General features: G+C 40.2%; 1 protein-coding gene across 1 annotated transcript in view; it reads left to right on the top strand.

Annotated features, from left to right (window-relative positions):
* Cortactin (cortactin) overlaps positions 1-18,306 on the top strand; it is a 55,418-nt gene extending 37,112 nt beyond the window's left edge. Inside the window, exons 15-18 of the mRNA XM_080268603.1 lie at positions 7,799-7,900; positions 15,245-15,344; positions 15,692-15,747; positions 18,189-18,306. Of these exons, the coding sequence (XP_080124729.1) occupies positions 7,799-7,900; positions 15,245-15,344; positions 15,692-15,747; positions 18,189-18,278 (348 nt within the window). The 3' untranslated portion in view covers positions 18,279-18,306. The remainder of the gene's footprint in view (positions 1-7,798; positions 7,901-15,244; positions 15,345-15,691; positions 15,748-18,188) is intronic.
* The last annotated feature ends 460 nt before the right edge of the window (positions 18,307-18,766 follow it).

Below are 18,766 nucleotides of genomic sequence, written 5' to 3'. Positions count from 1 at the left end.
GGAGGTGACTTGTTTGTGACCACCCCTCAGAGGATTAAGGCATCTGGTAATTGATAGATAGGTAGACAAAGAATATTATCACCTGCAAATGAGTGATGAATTGCACCGCTGTTCACTGTGTCACCTTCAAGCATTTTTCAACCCAATGATCAAACAGGCAGCAGAGGTGAATGGATATTAGTATTTGTATGGTAGTTCATGGACTTTTGTGGACTGTATTCTTGTGATTTTGGGGGGCTCACTGGTATCTCCTCCTTATTATTGTTATTGATTAGTGCATGTATATGGCACATAAATAGTTTCATGTGCGTTATTTTTGCAATTTTTCATTATTGGAAGGACATGAAGAACCTATAAGAAAATATCAAGAGTTTGGTACTAGCATAAAAAAATCCATCCATCCATCCATCATCCAATCCTACATTGCCCCATGAGGAGTATAGGAGCCTGGGGCTAGGTGGTTGGTCCTGACAATTAAGATGAGAGTGACCAGCCTCACTTATCCCTGAGTGGCATTACATGAGCAATCAACCCCAACCATACCTTGGATATAAACCTTCACCGGCTCAATCCGATTTGGAGCACAACAATTACAGTACAGTACCCACTAAACCACCAGGCACCAAAATTTGGTTATATGGTTACCACCCAGCATAGTAAATGGTTTCCTGGTGTACAAGAAACCATTTGGCTTGTCACTCAGTGTAGAGTCACCCACAGGCAGAAGGAAGAGGAAAGAATGAAGGAAAGAAAGACAGAAGAGGGAGTGTAAAGTCACCCGTAGGCATAAGGACAAGGAAAGAATGAAGGAAAGGAAGACAGAAGAGGATGGAAGGAAAGAAGGCTGGAGGAGAGGAAAGGGCAGACACTCGAGAGCAGCACTACATTGAGTGAGTGGATGGTGAGTGCCCCCACCTACCATTAGCATAAAAAAAAAAAGTGCATAAAAATTAAGAGGTGCTGGGAAGTCTGCCAAGATCATGAGAATATATCCCAGTTTTTTGTTTGTCACCGGTACTTTTTCCCTCACTGTTTGTAGGTTTCTTGTGTGGGTTTCTCTTGTCAAAGATTTATGGTTTTATTGTGAGAATCTTGGTGGTTATTTTTGGTTTTGATTTTGATCGTTGTTGTACAGATGATGTTATGTGTATTGATGTGGTTCATGTTGTGGTTTTTGCAGTTGTTGTTGTAATGGATGTGGTGGAAGTTTGGGTTGTTATTGACTTGGCTGGATGGGTAAACACTTCCCTTTTGTCAGATTACAGTAATGTACCACCATATTGGATTGTATGTTTGTTGGCTTGGGACTTCATAGGACATCTTTCATATAGATTTATTTTGCTTAATGTTCTGTAATATGCTCTTTTACCATATTTACATATTTCTTATATTAACATTCTTTGCATCAAGAACGTACTGAATGATATGAGGCACTAACAGCCAACAAGGGTCACTTACCAGGATGGCTGAAATTGAATTCACGATACTCTAGCATTTACCAACCTATTTTGTATATGTAGAGAAACATTGAGTCTCTGCCTGATATTCCACAGAAACTTGAAATTACTGTTAGTGATGAATGCCTTAAAAATACTTTGCTTTATTCATTGGTTACCTGAATAGTACTGTAATTTTATTTTTTTTACCCTTTACCATTGCTGGTGCATCCTATGTAACAGAAAATAAATACAATAAATGAATAATAGAAAACAGAAGTAAATGAGGAAGAAGGTCTATGAAATACCTTAAGCCAACAAGAAGACAGTCTGTTGTCGTTATCATTTCCCTGACCCTAAAATTTCTCTCAGCACAGTACTGTATATGTGCGGCCAGTATTATTATTCTACTGTATCAGAGTGACAGTTTGAAGAGGGAGTATTGTCATCAGTCTCATTATATCTTTTTTTTTTTTGCTTTTCTTTCTTTTTTTCTCAGTCCATTTTGTTGATTTTCTAACTTTATCTCATTGTTGTCTGAATATTAGAGTACATCCTTGTAGTACACAGTAAATTGGCCAGTAAGAGGCATCATGTCGCACAAAATCCATACACAGTGCAGTACTACAAATCATATGTTGCATGTAGTGTTGTTCCTACGGGCAGCACCTCCCTCGAGTTTTTTACATTAGCAAGGGTTGTCTAAACGCCTAGCAAGTGCTGTACGTTACAGTGAACGTTAAAAAAAAAAAAAAAAAAAAAAAATACTTTTCAAGGAAGAGCAATAGCATTGTTGCCTAAAACTCCCCTTAGTCAGTTTTTCATTGGACACAAATGGAATGCCTCACAAGTTATAACTACTGGTAAGTCATGATTTTGTAAAATGTAATGAACCTTGTTTATGAGGAAGGAAAGAATCTCCTTAGTTACTAGTCAAGTCAGCCTTGCAATCTGACAACACTTGGTCATCAGCCAAGCTAATGAGGTTGGGGATCTGTGTCATTTGGAAGTAAATGCACTGTAGTAAGCACTTAACCCTTTAGATACGACGTTCGAGTATGGTCTTAAAAAAATGAATAAATAAATAATATCACAGCACAAAATATTGGTCTGGTCAACTCTTTTTCACAGATACAGATGCCTTCTGATCCACTTGCACAGAAATGGCAGTTCATAAGTTCATTTGAACAATTTCATTTTTACCTACATTCAGAGAGTCTACATGGGTCTACCGTCCCCATGGACCATCGTATCTAAAGGGTTAAGAGCCGGTATGCATTTAGGTATTTTGTCTTCGTGATTTATTCTTAATATTTTCAGAGTGGCATGTGTTCCTTTGCTGATATTAATATATGATTGCAATATTAATGTAAGATGATGAATTATTGGGAAAATATTCATGGAAATTAAATAACACAAAGTAAATCAGTTGTTAGAGTGTTTGCTAGGTCTGGGGGAAGATGTTTTGTAGCAAGCTTTTTACTTTTGCCTTAAATGTTTTTCTTATTTTCATAGCATTTTCACTGCAAGGTGGACCACTTGCCAGATGTTTAGACATCATGAGCCCCTTCAATAATGTCAGAAATGTAATTGAAAGAGCAAAGAAACAAATAAGTTCCTGAAGAGGTGCCTACCGTAAGAGTTGTGCTATACAGGGGAGCACCATTTACTCAGCTAAAACACCAAATTGAGAGAGAGAGTAGTTGAAGCAGTATTTTTGTAAGGGCGGCCAAACTCATATGTGTAGTAAATAGAGAACGTTGATGAGTGGTTGGTGTGGTTATTGAAAACAGTTATAGGTGCAGTTATTCAATTGTCAGGCCATGTTTTTCAAGGCTGTGCAGAAACTGGACCCTCCACCATGTTTAATTCTTCCGACTTTTTTTTTTTTTTTTTTTACGGTCTCTGTACTGGTAAATACATCACTACTTTTTTTTTTTTTTTAATTCATTTATATTTCAGTTTCCTATCCAGTTCCCAAACACAGAAGTACTTAAACTTGTGTACTACAGGGATGTACCTCCACCCCCCATGTACTAGGTGCACTGTACTGTGCATTGTACGTGCGTGTACTTTGGGGATGTACCCTATTGTCTTGCTGGATATTTTTCTTCTTTTCTTGGTCTGAGTTTGTTTCTGCACTACTTCAAAACTGGTAGACAATTCATCCATATTTATTTTGTATGTTGAAGGCTGTGGTATATAATGTCACTGTCTATATATATATATATTTTTTTTCTGTGCTTGAGTGAATTATGACATGTTATTGTGGTTTGGGTTCATATTCTTTTTGCTTTATATTTTCCCTTGTAATTATCTTTTGGTTATTTATACAGCTTTCGTGGTTAGTCAGTTTGTTATTGAGTTAATTTTTCCCTTGCCTGGTCATTGTTTTTGCAGTTATTGAGGTTATTGTTCATTTGCCTGTTCATTTTTTTGTCCTTGTTATGATTTTTGATTTACCTCTTGGTTGTTTTTGTTGTCCATGATGAGTTTACTGTTCACATGCCTGTGTTGTTTTTATTGTTATTGTCCTTGTCATCCTGCATGTGTGACTTGTTTCATGATTACTTCCTTGGTTGTTTATTCATTTTGTCAGTTCGGTATTTCATGGGTACAGGACAAGCATGCACACAACTGCCCACAACCCTGTTTTGTTATGTACACCATTTCTGTTATACTCATGTTTGATTCCCTGTACAGTACTACCAGGGAGAGATGATCAGTGACATACACACACATTTTTGTTATATATATTTTGCATTGTGTTTGGCCTGTGTTTAATAGTCCTGAGAAAATTGTTGTGGGGAAATGGGAAGGTGTTGTGAATGTGGGTTGATTAGTGCAGGTGTGATACAGGTGTGGTGGGATGAGGCAGGTGTGACAGGTAGTGAGGTGTTATGATTGTTACCTCCACAACTATGTCTCTATATTTGTTTGCTGTTGCTGCCAAGTTACCCCTGCCATTTTAACATACTTACCTGCAATTTTCACCATTGTATGACTCCACTGTCTCCACCACATCCAACCACCCATCACACCACCACCACCACCACTACCACTACCACTACCACACCTCCCGGCCACATTACCACACTCACAGCAGCTTGTAATTAATTATGTATTTAGTTAGCAACCTTTCGGAGAGCAGACTGAGTGTTGTATTTAGATTCTTGGTAGTTAATGTACATAACAGATACCATTGCCTTACTGTACCATTATCATATTCTGAATTCTGTAAGCACTCATAAAGTTACAGCAGCATTCAGTTTGCTCCCAGGGTTTTCATATTTTCAATGTTTTTTTTTTATTTTGCTTAGCAGTGTGTATATTGGTGTGTTGTTGTAGGTGGGATATGCAGTGTTGTGGATGTTGTGTAGTGGTGTGAGTGTTGTACAGACCCCCATCATTGCCCCTTCCTGCTGTGTTGTGTGTAGGTGTAGGATTAGTTAGCATAGAGTAAGGTCCAGCTGGGTGGACAGAACAGTAAAGGGCAAAGAACGGCAGAGATATGCATGTGAGGCAAAGCAGATTAGATTAGCACAGAAAAAAGCAGGGAGGTGTAGCACAAGACAAGGTAGGATAAGTCAGGGTAGGGTAGGGAATGACAGAGCAAGCTAAGGCAGGGTGATATCAAGTGAAGGCAGGGTAGGGTAGGACAGAGGGGTTAAGGTATGACATAGAAGGGCCAGAGGAACTAACAGAATAGAGTAGGACAGGAAGGAGTGAAAAAAAAGAGGACAGTGTAAAAGGCTTCAGAAGGAAAGTGCTTTAAAAAGATAAATAAATGAATAAAATAAAGTCAGATGTGAGTAGACAGAATAACCTATCAAAGCAAGGACAGACATCTGAGCACCGAAATTGATACATGTCAACTGAGTTTAAATGTAGATTGAACAAGTAAGTTTGGCATGAAGAACAGTGCAGTGCAGAGTAGGTGAGGATATACTCAGATGAAAGTATACCGGGATATGATAAAGAAATAGTATACTTCTGAAGCTGAATGACATAGTTTGGCTATAGAAATTAATAAGAAATACTAATATTGTGCTTTAGAAATGTGTTAGATTTAAGAATGCATTGGAAGCTAGTAGTCCAAAGTGAAGCATCTGTCCATGAGTGATTTAGTTCTTTACATACTCCTGAAAGGCTGGAAGATATGTGGGAGCAACTTAGTTATATCATGATTTTTTCTTTTTTAGGTTAAGTGTTTTAATCTAAGCTTGTGTGTTGCATTTTCATTCTGGTTGGGTTATTGTTTAGAGAGAGAAGTGTTGCCTGTTGTGCTGGAGTAAGGGTAGTATGGGGTAGCTGTAGGTGGGAGGGATAAGTTGTGTTGGTGATAGGCCTACTGTGTGTAATGACTAGCCTCTGTGTTTGTGTGTACTGATGAGAATGTGTGTGTGTGTGTGTGTGTGTGTGTGTGTGTGTGCGTGCACATGTGTGTGCATGTGTGTGTGTGTGTGTGTGTGTGTGTGTGCGTGCACGTGTGTGTGTGTGTGTGTGTGCGTGCATACATGCCTGTGTGGGGAAGAATACAAAGCTAAGTACAGTAACAACTTTCATTCATCATCATCATCCTGGCATATTTTCGAACAAGGATGGGTTGAGGATATAGAAATATAAGACTCAGCTTCTGACCTGCTTGATGGCCAGTGTCACTATTTAGGCTTAGGCATTTGAGCTGGGGAAAAGGGGTGAAAGAAAGACTGGTCCCATATTGCTCCCCTCTAGGTGTAGGGGCTTGAGAGTAGGCTGCAATACTTCAGTACATATAAGGGCAGATGACAAGCCTACTTCCCTTGATGTCATTATGTGACCAAAAACTTGTGGTCACCTCTTGGGTATTGAGCCTGTGCAAGTTGGTCACTGTGACTAGGACATTGGAACCATCAAACCACCATGATATCTCTCAGCGTAATACAGTCAACTATTGGTGACTGGAAGAGCATCCAAAAGTGCATTAATTTCATGGTACAGTATCATGTCAAGTTCTTTTTAATGAGAGTATCCTTACCTTAGCTGAATAAAATCTGTATGGTGGTACCCAAATAGACTTCTAAGGTGCCCTAGTCATCCAATATGTTAATGCTTGACCAGTAATGACATTGGTGAGCATTTCCCACACTTGTTACCCAGAAGGCAAAGCAGCACTCACTCCACATTGCAGTGAAGAACACTGTTAATGGATCGAATCATTGTTGTGTGCTTATTGAGGTCTTGCCTAATACACTGTGCTATTACCAGTGTCTGCCTACCTGCATGATATCGATTCTTTACCAACGTTTTCTTCCCACAAACCTTTTTATGCTGTTCTGAGAAGATTCATATGTAAAGTTTTGGACTGTTCATGCATTCAATGAACAAAGTTCAATGATCACTTTACTGAACTATTTAGAAGCAGTGATTCAGAGTTTCAGAATCATTTTACTGAGTTGTGCGGAAGTGACAATTCTATGTGATATTTTGGAACTATGAGACATTTGTAGCAGTGTTCGTATGTGGTACCTGGTGGCTAACAGTTGGCTGAGACTTGCCTACATCTTCATGTTATCACAACAGTATTAACCCTTTCACTTGGATGGCATATTCCATGTTTCATTCTTTCTGTCTCCAGAGTTTATTCATTTGAGGAGAGCACCCAGGTAGTGAAGGGCATAATGAAGGACACACAGTATGTATCATTTATACGGGCTCCAGTGTGCCATGAACCTTTATAAATGAACGGTACAATATATAATCGATATGATTGTAACCAGCTTAGGAGAGATTTTCCAAATTAGGAATAGTAAAAGTAAAATAAAATAAGACATCATCATATGTAAGGGTTAATAAATCAGCCATTAATTTGTAGCAGATGCACTCACTGACTTACAGGAAGAGTATCAGATGTAAACACTCAAGATGGATAAGTGTGGTGTGGGTTTAGATGCTTTTGTCTCTTCATAAACAATAATTTTATGATCAAGTCCTACATTACCTCTTTGGGTGTGAGGCAACTAGAGTTCAGAATGTTTAAAGGGAGGGACACATAGATACATGCCTTGTAGGTTTTGTATGGTAGTAAAGCCTCTCTTAACATCTAGGAATTGAGCCATAGCAGAAAATACTCTCTCTGCCTCTAGGACATGAGCTCATGTTTAATTGTGTGTGTGTGTGTGTGTGTGTGTGTGTGTGTGTGTGTGTGTATGCAGATGTTTATGAGGTGTAGGTGTGATGTTTGAATGTGTGTGTGTGTGTGTGTGTGTGTGTGTGTGTGTGTGTGTGTGTAACTATGCATATATGTGTGTGTGGGGGGGTTTGGGCTGCCTGGTAGCTTGGCCGCTTGCCGCTTGTCCGCCTGGCCTAGGGTGTTGCTCTAGGGCGGGCGGGAGGCAGCAGAGGATGCGGCAGCGCGGCGAGAGAAGGAGCGACTGGAGGAGGAGGTACGCAGGCAGGAGCAGCTACTGATGGCAGACTTCCAGGTGACCATACATACATATCATGTCACTTCACCTCCACTCCATTCCACTCCACTCCACTCTACCCCACTCCACTCCACTCCACTCCACTCCACTCCACTCCACTTCAACTCACTTCACTTCACGTCACATCAATTCACTCCACTCCACTCCTCTCCACTCCACTCCACTCCACTCCACTCCACTCCTCTCCACTCCACTCCACTCCACTCCACTCCACTCCACTCCACTCCTGTCCATCAACCTACATATCTACCTATCTAGCTCACCTTATCTCACACACAGTGTAAAGTCTGGCATCAGCTCACGCATCAGCCGCTCACATGGCATTGCATCCCATTTTGACCCACATTTATAATCACACACATCATCTTAGCTTTTGCACCTCTTTGCTCATTTTATTCACTGCAGCCTACTTGCATAACTGTAATTACCATCATCACTCTGAGTCAGTTTCCCACATTATATATGGTTAGGAAAGTTATAGCAGGCTAGAAACCTGCAGAATTGTTTCCTCCAAGGAAAAAAATAAGAGCCAAGTACAAGATTTTTTTGTATTGAGATGTTCGGATACATTGTGTATAGAGGATTGGAGGTCGTAGACAGTATCTTATGTATTAAGGACCTAAATCAAATCTGTCTTCTTCCCTTCTGAGCTGTAGGAAGTACTGTATTGGACACTTTGCCATACAAACTGCGTGGTGTCAGTACAAAGACAGGGATTTCTTTACCTTTATTCTCACTCTTTGTTGTCAGCTTGTATTGGATGTAGGTAATGTGTGTTCAGTGTTCTCTCCCCCATTTCCCTGCAAACCTGAATCACATCCATCTTCTTGTAATTCTTCTGGTTAATACAGAGGAACTTTGCTTCCATTATTGGGTCATTGGTGTCACATGTTATGCCTCTCAGCCGACATTGCTTCTCTTCACTTACCTTTCCTCATGTTCTCAAACTTCATGTCCCCTACATTCACCAGATCTCACTCTACCTCCTGCTTAATTTGTTCACTTGCCGCCTGTATCACTTTCACTTTATTCTCCACATTTCCCAACCTACTCCAGCCTCACTCATTTCACTTTCCTTCACATCCACATCAACACGACACTATTACATCACAATGTGCATCCATTTATTCATCACGGCATTGTTTCCATTGGTGTGCCAGACCATCCCAAGAGAGAAATGAATACTTAAAGACGTCATAGCTTATCCTGAATCATCACCCCATCATTATTACTACCTCACCCCTCCATCCCCTACATTGTCATCCATGCCAATCCTTACTGGCACATCACTTCACTCACACATTTCCCCACACCACACCTGCCTTACCCACATCCTTCATCCTAGTAACTCACACTCACATCTCTCACCCTCCTTCCCCACACCCACATCTTTCACCCACCTCCCTCACATGCACATCTCTCACCCTTCTCACCCACATCCCTCCCTCACCCTTCTCACCCACATCCCTCCCTTACCCACATCCTTAACCCCTCCTCACCCACATCCTTAACCCCTCCTCACCCACATCCCTCACCCCTCCTCATCCACATCCCTCACCCTTCCTCACCCACAGCCACATCCCTCCTCCTCCTCCCCCACTTGCACCTCTCTCACCCTTCTCACCCACATATCTCACCCTTTTCACCCACATCTCCCCCTTCTCACCCACATACCTCACCATCCTCACCAGCATCTCGCACCTTCCTCACCCACATCTGACCATACGTCTGTCACGACTGAGAAACTCCACAGGGACGATCATGACAGTGTTCCTCTCTAAGCCTCCATGAGTCAGGTGCCATGCCCAGGATTGACACGACCACATCATCAGACAGATTTTGCTGTACAGTAGTTGCTTTATTGTGTTTACCGTTAACCTCTTCATTATGAAATTCTTCCTTTTATAATCATGTGGCATTCTCAGCAGTGGTGAACAGTAGATTCTCATTTATGAGTCACCTTCCTTTAATGGTACTGTAGTTATTTATTTAATAATTTATTTTAATATTAATTCATTGCAATTTACAAGAGAGATATGCCAGTTTTAATATTCATTACTGTTGATAAATTGCCAGTAATTATATATACTGAGTGTGTATAACCAGATGCCTTAATCCCGGAAGAAGAAAATTCATATTTTGGAACTACGGTACATCATATGGCAAGGATTTATGCTCCTCCCCTAACACACTTTTAAGCCCTACACCATATTATGTCTGCCACTGGCCTGCAATATTTTGGTACCTCATCTTACAAACAAAATTTTCTGATGCTGGGAAGAAAAATAAATATAAAACATATTGAAGAGGTTAACAGAAATTATTTCAAACTCCTTCACTGTGAGAGATTTTTCTGAACCGAAGAGATATCATCCGGCGGTAGGAAGAGTAAGATTAAAAAGGCATTGATTTGAAGAGGTTAATTAGTATGGTATAAATGCTGTACTGTAATTAAGCAAGGTGATTAAGTGACAGATGTAAGGGACCATACAAAATCTTTGTTATTTCCAGTCCATACAAAAAAAAAAAAATGAAAAAATGAAAAAAAAATTATTCAGTATTTTATTTGTATTATTTATTTAATTATTTATTTATTTTTTATTTTTTGTCTTGTACAACGGTGACATAAGTTTGGCTATTATTCCATTACTTCCACACCTCTCTGCCTTCTACATGGCTAACCTTTTTTAAGATGAGAGGGGCTGTGTACGTTTCTTTGCCCATAGGTGATTCTTGGGGTTGTATTTTAGTTAACATTGTAGGCTTTTTAATGCCTTGATCTTAGTAATTTTATTATGCATGTTACACCATAATATTCACTTCAGAGTTACTGTATTTGTGTATTTCTAGTTTGACACAGTTTGCCTTAGTAACCTACAAGAGATTAAAAATGTGTAATATGCAAAAGACAGTGTTAAAAAGGAAGGGCTAAAGTGTTCTGTGCTACACAGGATGTGGCCCTTGGATATAATGCTTGAGGGAAGTAGTAATAGTTGTTGTAGCCCCAGGTCCATCTGAAATGTGGACCCAGTGGATTGCAGGCTGAAGTTGCCCCTCTGCAGTCCACTATCCTCCTTTTTTAGGGGATAGGAAAGGAGGTGAAGGATGTTTGTATACCCAGGCAGTGGAGTTTCACACTTACCTCAGTGAGTGTGAGAGAAGAAAGTAATGAATGTGCTCTGAGCGTAAGGCAGATGATGTGCAAGATTAGAAGAATTTATGTCCCTGATTGTACACCTTATATCGGAAATCCTAAAAAGTCTCCTTCCCTCTGATTGTGTGTTATGGAAGAGTATAAATTTGCACTAAAGCCTCTATTTCTCAGACAAGTGTTTTGGAATACTCTGATGCTGAAAATGGTGTCATTGGCTTTGTTTGGATTGTGGGTAACTGAGATTTTGCTGTCTTGAATCATGGTCATAATGAAAGTACAATAATTAACCAGAGCATTTGAAGTTTATAATGAAGCTGAGTAATGCTATGGCTTTATTAACTTGTGAGTAATTAATTGAAGTTGATAATTAAAAAGCTGAGTAATGCTGTGGCTTTGGTAACTTGAGAATAATTAATTGAAGCAATTAAAGATGCATAATGACTACTAAAGCTTTGTAAATACTATACCAAGTAGAATCATAAATAACCACTGAGAGCATGGTAAATGGTAGGATGTCTCGAGCCTTAACTAAACCAAATTATCAGTAAAAAAAATAAATAACTAATTGCTGCTATCCAGCCTCCTGCAAAGCTGGTTGGCCACTTTGGATAGAATATTCAACTCATGTCTGAAAATCGTTATGCTCAGATTTTTTAATTATTCTTATCACCTGTTATATTCAGATTTTTTAATTATTCCTATCACTTATTATATCATTCAAAAAATTGTATAGATGAAAAGAAACCCAAGGCTCCATGTTTACAAATCTATCTTGGTGGAAATTACCATGAAGAATTTTCTCTCTTGTTTGACTAACTACTGATCACTGCATCAGTTCTGTTCACTTGAGCATAATGGTTTGAGACATCAGATGAATTTTCTTAGCCTTCTTAAACCAGGCCCCTCTCATTCCTTTCCCTTGCTGGCTGTCACAGTCCTATTCGCTGTGCTCTCAGGCCTTTCATTTGCTGCTCCATCTTTAACCATTCCATCTGTATTTTATTTAGGCCTCTTCTTGTTCATTTAATGTCTCTGCTTCCTTTTGGCTTCTTTTTCTGGCCGTTGTCTCCTTTGCTTGTCTTTACCTTGTCAGTTTTATAATACAGTTCTCTGATGCATTGCTCTGCTGCATCCCCACCTAGTGAGTGTGGGCAGTGCAGGTCTCTGGATGTTAGTCTATGGCCAGTTATATTTTTCAGATTATGCAGAGCCGCTAATTTTATGAACACAAATCGGCGCTTAGTTGGCTGTTGTTGCTGTGTTGGCTGTTTTCTGTTAATACATATTTTATCTCTTTGGCATTGTAGTATTTTTTGCATTACTGTTTTCTTGGACTGCCAGTTTATGTTTGAAAATTACCACTACTAAATTTTCACTTGTAAATAGTACCTGCAGCTCATACCTCAGTTACACACAACAGGAAGAAAAAATTGCTACAGCACATTCCTTCAGACAGGCTAATATATTGACTGTAAATTAAAAAGAAAAAAGTAATATTGAAGCTTTATAACAAAATGACTCCGTGTTTTAGTCCACTTCAATATTTTGCAAAAGACAGCACAGCCTATCTATCTATTATCTGTTTCCCCTTCCCACTCTCCCTCTCTGACTCCATTTCTCTCAGTCTCATCCTCTGCTTTGGCCATGGTATCATTGGTTTCTAAGGTGATCATTGAATTATTTAAGGAAATGTTGGGTAGGAGTGATTCACAGGGTATAGCTTATATTCTTTATTTTCTCTGACATTCCTGGCTACACAGAACCCATATTCAGTCTGTGTAGCTCAAAACAGAGATAATAAAGAATTCAAGTTCTGACCTGTGTCTTGCCCACCCAACATTTCCACATGTCATAATGGATCATCTACAGAATTTGTTTATATACACGTGTTCAGTTTCATTACATCGTTATCTTTGCCATTCTCCTTTACACATACAGTGCAGAATATTGTTCAGTTTACTTTACCGTACTTTCATATGACTCGGCCATGTTCACTCTTACCCTCACATACTGTGTCAGTCTTCCTCCATGTTCCTTTGTCTTCATAGCATATATCTGTAAGTGTATTTAAATTTTATATGGAGAATGTATGACCAGTATATTTGTCCCTATCCACACACGGTACATCGGCAAAGGTTTGTGTCTTCCAAGGAGCTCCTAATGGTCTCAGAAGGTGGTGGGCATGGGTTATAAGATATTAATAGGTGTTCTGTATGAAACTGTTACATTGGGTTCAGTAAGCCCTTCATTAGTGCATGGGTCGTGTTCCTTTTGTACCCTGTGGTAAGAGTGTAGCCATGTGGGGAAAAGAGGAACTCAGCATAATCCTTTGACTTTGAACTCAGTGATGTCTTTCTTTTCCATATATTCATGCCAGCTGCTGCTGATTTTATTCAGCTTAAGACAGACTTTTAATACTGGAAGGCTTAAAGTACTATACATTCATCAACAAAAGTTCCAATGCCTGTCGTGTTTTTCTATCCATAGGCTTCAAAAATTAGTCTCTTGATAATGAAGGAAGTAACATGGATGACTCTTGATGTATAACCAAATGATGTCATCAGTTTCAGTTGTTGTGGATTAACTAAACTCAATTTCAAGGCCCATGTGGAGAGAACCAGGAGATGTGACACGACTTTTGGTGCCGAGAGTACCGCTTTCATAAACCTTTCAGTGTGAGAGGTTTTTATGAAGCTGAAGAAAATTGTCTGAAGAGAGCAGTGGTAAGCCAAAATATACATCACTCAAACTCAGGGGGTTAAGTCTTGAATCCATGCTGAGGTTTTCCTGCCTTCTGGAGGGTTTTCTGTACTTTGCCAAATGTTAAATTTGATGACACTGCTAAGAATAGGACAAGGTTTGGTGAAAGTGTGCATGTGGTCAAACACTGGATTAGTTTTGGTTTTGGGTTGCATGTTTGAATGCAGTTGTTTTCTGTTTGATTGCCTGTTTGGTATGGACACTTTAAGTTGCACCTTTGTCTTTACCTAACTTTAATTGCATGTCCACTTTGTCAGCATTAATTTTGCCAGCAGCTGCATGTGGCACAGTAGGAGCAGAGATGAGATGTTATGATCGTGTAGGCTTTGTAGTCCGTTGCAAATCTGGTGTGACACTTGTAGCAGATGTGTATAAAATTCTTTGTTTTGCTTGTGTATGAATGTACCATGTTTTCCAGACAAAAATAACAACTTATCTTCCATTTTACAAAGCATTGTCTAGAATATAATACAATACTATTGGGGGGGTGTTGAAAAAAAAGAGGCAGAGTATTCTTGTAAGGATATTGTTGTGATCTAATTTACTTCCAACTCTTCTGTTAAGGTCCCTGTACAGAAATGAGTATAAGTTCATCGACAGCCCTCTCCCAACATTTCTCTTTCCTCCCAAAATGACAGCGATTATCCTTCCATCACATACTGTTTCATTGCTTCATCATGCTGTCACATAAAAGTAGATCACGTTACACCCTCCTGGCCAAACAAACCTGCAGTGGAGGAACATTGTTCACTTTACATAGGCTTATGCAGGTATCTAACCCATGTAATTCCTTGACCCAGAGTGATGTATGTTTTAAATTATTCTTGCTGGTGTTAGACAATTTTATTAATCAGAGGAAGGATTTGTAATTAATAGGGGGATTAGTGTGGCTACATTTCTCCTCTTCCATGCCCAAAGTCTTCCCTAAGTTGAATAAAATCATCCAGAAATAAGCAGGAATAAATAAAAAAATATAAAAAATACATCACCACACTCAAGGTGTTAAAGTTGTTGCAGCACCAGGTAACTCTTTTGTAGTTAGCCTTGCTCAGATTTTGTCATTTTTGTCAGTGTTGTATTAGTTTGTCATTTTTAGTTTCATTTGGTGCACAGTGCTTCATTGTTAATTTTCCCATTCCTTCATGAATCGTTCCAAAATACACCATACATTCATCATACAGTTTGCCTCATTCATTTATTTTCCCAGTTTGCAAATGCTCTCTCTCAAGTGCTAAGATATGCGGTTCCTGTGAATAAGTATGTATGAGTAGACCTGAAGTAATTGTTCCTATTTTGCAGTACTTGTGAGGTTTGTGTAATGTGTTGTGGTGTGGTAGGTGCCAGGTGTGGGTGGTGGTGGTGGCGGTGGAGGTGGTGTGAGTGTCATACCAGCCCCCCAGCAGCAGCCAGCCCTCACTCACCAGCAGGAGCCCCCCGCCCCAGCACCTGTGTCCCCCCTGGTGGCTGAGGAGGAGGGTGTAGAGGGCATGGGCATCACAGCCTATGCTCTTTTTGACTACCAGGCTGGTTAGTTATGCATTCATGCACATCTCATTGTTTGATTCGTGCCGTAGCAGGTGTATCGATGGGGCAGTGGCAACAGCTGATTAAAAAGATTGTGATGTATTGTTATCTAATAATGGACAGGTAATCAGTAATGTATGGTTGTTGTATTTGATTCATTTATTTAGAGTTATTATTGTAGTAGTAGTAGTAGTAGTACTGTAGTATGTTATTATTATTTTTTTTTTTTGGTAAGATTTCATTCTCTGATCAAGGTTTTTCTTGATCATTTCTTGTGTAATTTGTTCTGATAAGAGATTATAGGTGTGGTTATAGCTACCAAAAACTTGTAATTTTTTCCCCCTTTCCAGCTGACACTGACGAGATATCATTTGACCCCGATGACATCTTAACCAACATTGAGATGGTAAGACTGTTGTTTTGCACCCACACTCACTCTGTATTGTTACTTATTATCCTCAAGACATTCTTATCTGTATGGTGTATTTTAAAATTGGGTAGGTGTAAGCAAGCATCTAATTAAGAAGTTTTAAGCATAAGGAGAAATACTCTGAGATATTTTGGTCATGTGGAGAGGTGGAGACTGAATGGTTTGAAAAAAGACAGATGTTTCTTTTCATAGACCACAGATAAGGGGGAAGGATTGTTGTTGTTGCTTAACCCAGGTCTGTCTGGCCAAGCAGACCTGTTGACCACAGGTAAGTAACTGCATCTGTGGATAAATCCTATACTGTAGTTGTTGGCATAGCAACAGCAACAACTCCTTGTATCTGATGTTGTATTTTTAGCATCTTTGCTATCTCCAGACAGATTTATTCAGCTTAGGAGAGACTTGATGACTGAGAGGGGTTAGTAGTAGTGTAGTAGTAATCAGGTAGTAGCAGAAATACACTAGTAGCAGTAGTAGTAGATGCAGTGGCAGTTGTAGTAGTATTAGTAGTACAGTAGTTGTTTTGCCAGGCTCATCTATGCTCGGGCTTGCAACAACAACAATAAATTTAGTCTTCATTATCCCATCACGTGTAGATTGCCTTACACAGCAGATGAAAAGAATTGTCTGGTAGCTAGGCTGAATAGGGTAAACAGTTCCCAGTGAACAGTGAGGATATTAAAGATGCATGGAGAGAGCATTATAACCGGTTGTTGAATGAGGAGTTTGACTGGGACAGGGAAGGTTTGGAGCCAGCAGATCCAGTGTCTGGCCCTTGGCCTTTGATTGATACTGCTACTGTGAGTTTAGTCACTGACCTGATAAATAGGATTATTTATGAGTGTGTTGTCCCAGATGATTGGCTGAAGAGTGTAATTGTAAATGTGTATAAAGGGAAGGGTGATGCCCTGGAAAGAGGAAATTATGGAGGTATAAAGCTTTTAGATCAGATAATGAAGGTAATGGAGAGAGTTTTAGAAGGTATGATTAGAGAAAGAGTGAATATTGATGAGATGCAGTTTGGGTTTATGCCAGGTAAGGGGACCACTGATGCTATATTCATTGTTCAACAACTTCAGGAAAAATATATTGGTAGGAGAAGGGATCTTTATTTTGTTTTTGTTGTTTTGGAAAAGGCCTTTGACGGAGTCCCTAGAGAGGTGGTGAAATGGGCAATGAGAAAGCTTGGCTTGGGGGAGTGGCTGGTTAGGGTGGTATGGCTATGTATGTGGGTGCTCACACCTAGGTAAGAGTGAATGGAGATTTGAGTGACGAGTTTTCCGTGAATGTTGGTGTGCATCAGGGGTCAGTCTTGAGTCCCATGTTGTTTATCATGGTACTTGAAGCCCTTTCGCATGACTTAAGAAACGGACTCCCGTGGGAGTTGTTGTATGCTGATGATTTGGTGTTGATTGCAGAGAACGAAAGGGAGGCGGAGGAAAGGTTTAGGAAGTGGAGAGATGGTATGGGGCACAAGGGTTTAAGGGTAAATGCAGATAAAACAAAAGTGATGATATCTAGGGTTGGTGGCAATACTGTCAAAGACGAGGGAGAGTGGCCATGTGCAGTTTGCCACAAGGGCGTGGGAAGTAATTCCATGTTGTTTGGTGTGTGTGATAAAAGGGTGCATAAGAGATGTAGTGGTATCAGAGGTAGACTGCGAGATAATGCTGATTTTATGTGTACAGCGTGTCAGGGTGAATAGGTGGAGATTGTCAGATGTGGAAGGATTGAACTTGCTGGTGAATCTCTTGAGTGTGTGGAAGAGTTTTGTTATTTGGGAGACATGTTGTGTGCTGGAGGTGGGGTTGGAGCTAGCTCTGTGGCTAGGGTGATAAGTGGTTGGAAGAAGTTCAGGGAGCTCTTGCCTCTCCTGACATTGAGAGGGCTCTCCCTACGTGCTAAGGGGTCTTTGTATGCAGCATGTGTTAGGAGTGTAATGCTGTATGGCAGTGAGACCTGGGCAGTGAAGGAGGAAGATATTCGCCGGCTCAGACGTACAGAAATGACAATGATTAGGTGGATGTGCAGTGCGTCCCTGCGTCCAAGGCCTGGAGGGGCTGGGTTTACGATGGAAGAGATGAGAGGTAGGATGGGACTGGAGTGTATTGGTGTTGTGATGAGGAGAGGTAGATTGAGGTGGTTTGGACATGTGGAGAGGATGAGGGATGATAATTGGGTGAGGAAGGTGAGAAGTGTTAATATTGGGGGTGGGGTTATGAGGGGTAGACCGAGAAAGACATAGGACGAGGTCATTAAGTGTGACCTCAGGGTTAAGGGACTGAACAGGGAGGCTGCAATGGATCGTGCAGCGTGGAGAGCCGCCATTAGGTGACCAAGGCCGACACATGCAAGCATGTTGGAGCCTTTAAAAACGAAACAAAACGAATGCTAACATGCATTTCTTGTATTCCCAGATTGATGAGGGGTGGTGGCGCGGGTGGTGTAATGGCCAGTACGGACTCTTTCCCGCCAATTACGTCCAGCTGCACAGTCCTACCCAGTGAACCCATCCTCACCTGCTCATATCAATGCCCTATTCCTTATCGCCTCTTCATCGTTTTACAATCCTACTTACTTTCATCCTGCGTGTCCCCTTGCCCTCCTCGCACTATCACTTCCCGTTCCTTGTGGCTCCTTTATTATTTTCCCATTCTTTTTTAATCCTACTTAATTCCATTTTGTAGCTTGTCTCTTAATCCTCCTTTGTCCTTTTTCCCATCCATTTTCAGTCGTACTTGCATCTGTCTTATAGCTCCCCATTTAATCCTCCTCAGTCCTTTTACCTATTCTTTTTCTGTCTGACGTACTTTCATATAATAGTTCCTCCTTTTACTTATATTCATCCTACAGCTTCTCGTACCCTTCCTCACCTTACTGCTCCCTGTTTTCACCTCTCACTCTTCTGTTTATACCGGTGTAGTGAAGGAGGATATTTTGATAATCAGGTTTTGGGAGAAAAGGAGCATTGTTTTACCTGTTTACACGTGATTTA

Source organism: Coenobita brevimanus, chromosome 28 (genome assembly GCF_032717465.1).
Source record: "Coenobita brevimanus isolate Jiangsu-jjx chromosome 28, ASM3271746v2, whole genome shotgun sequence".
Lineage (NCBI taxonomy): Eukaryota > Metazoa > Arthropoda > Malacostraca > Decapoda > Coenobitidae > Coenobita > Coenobita brevimanus.
This window is presented reverse-complemented; position numbering and strand designations above follow the sequence as displayed.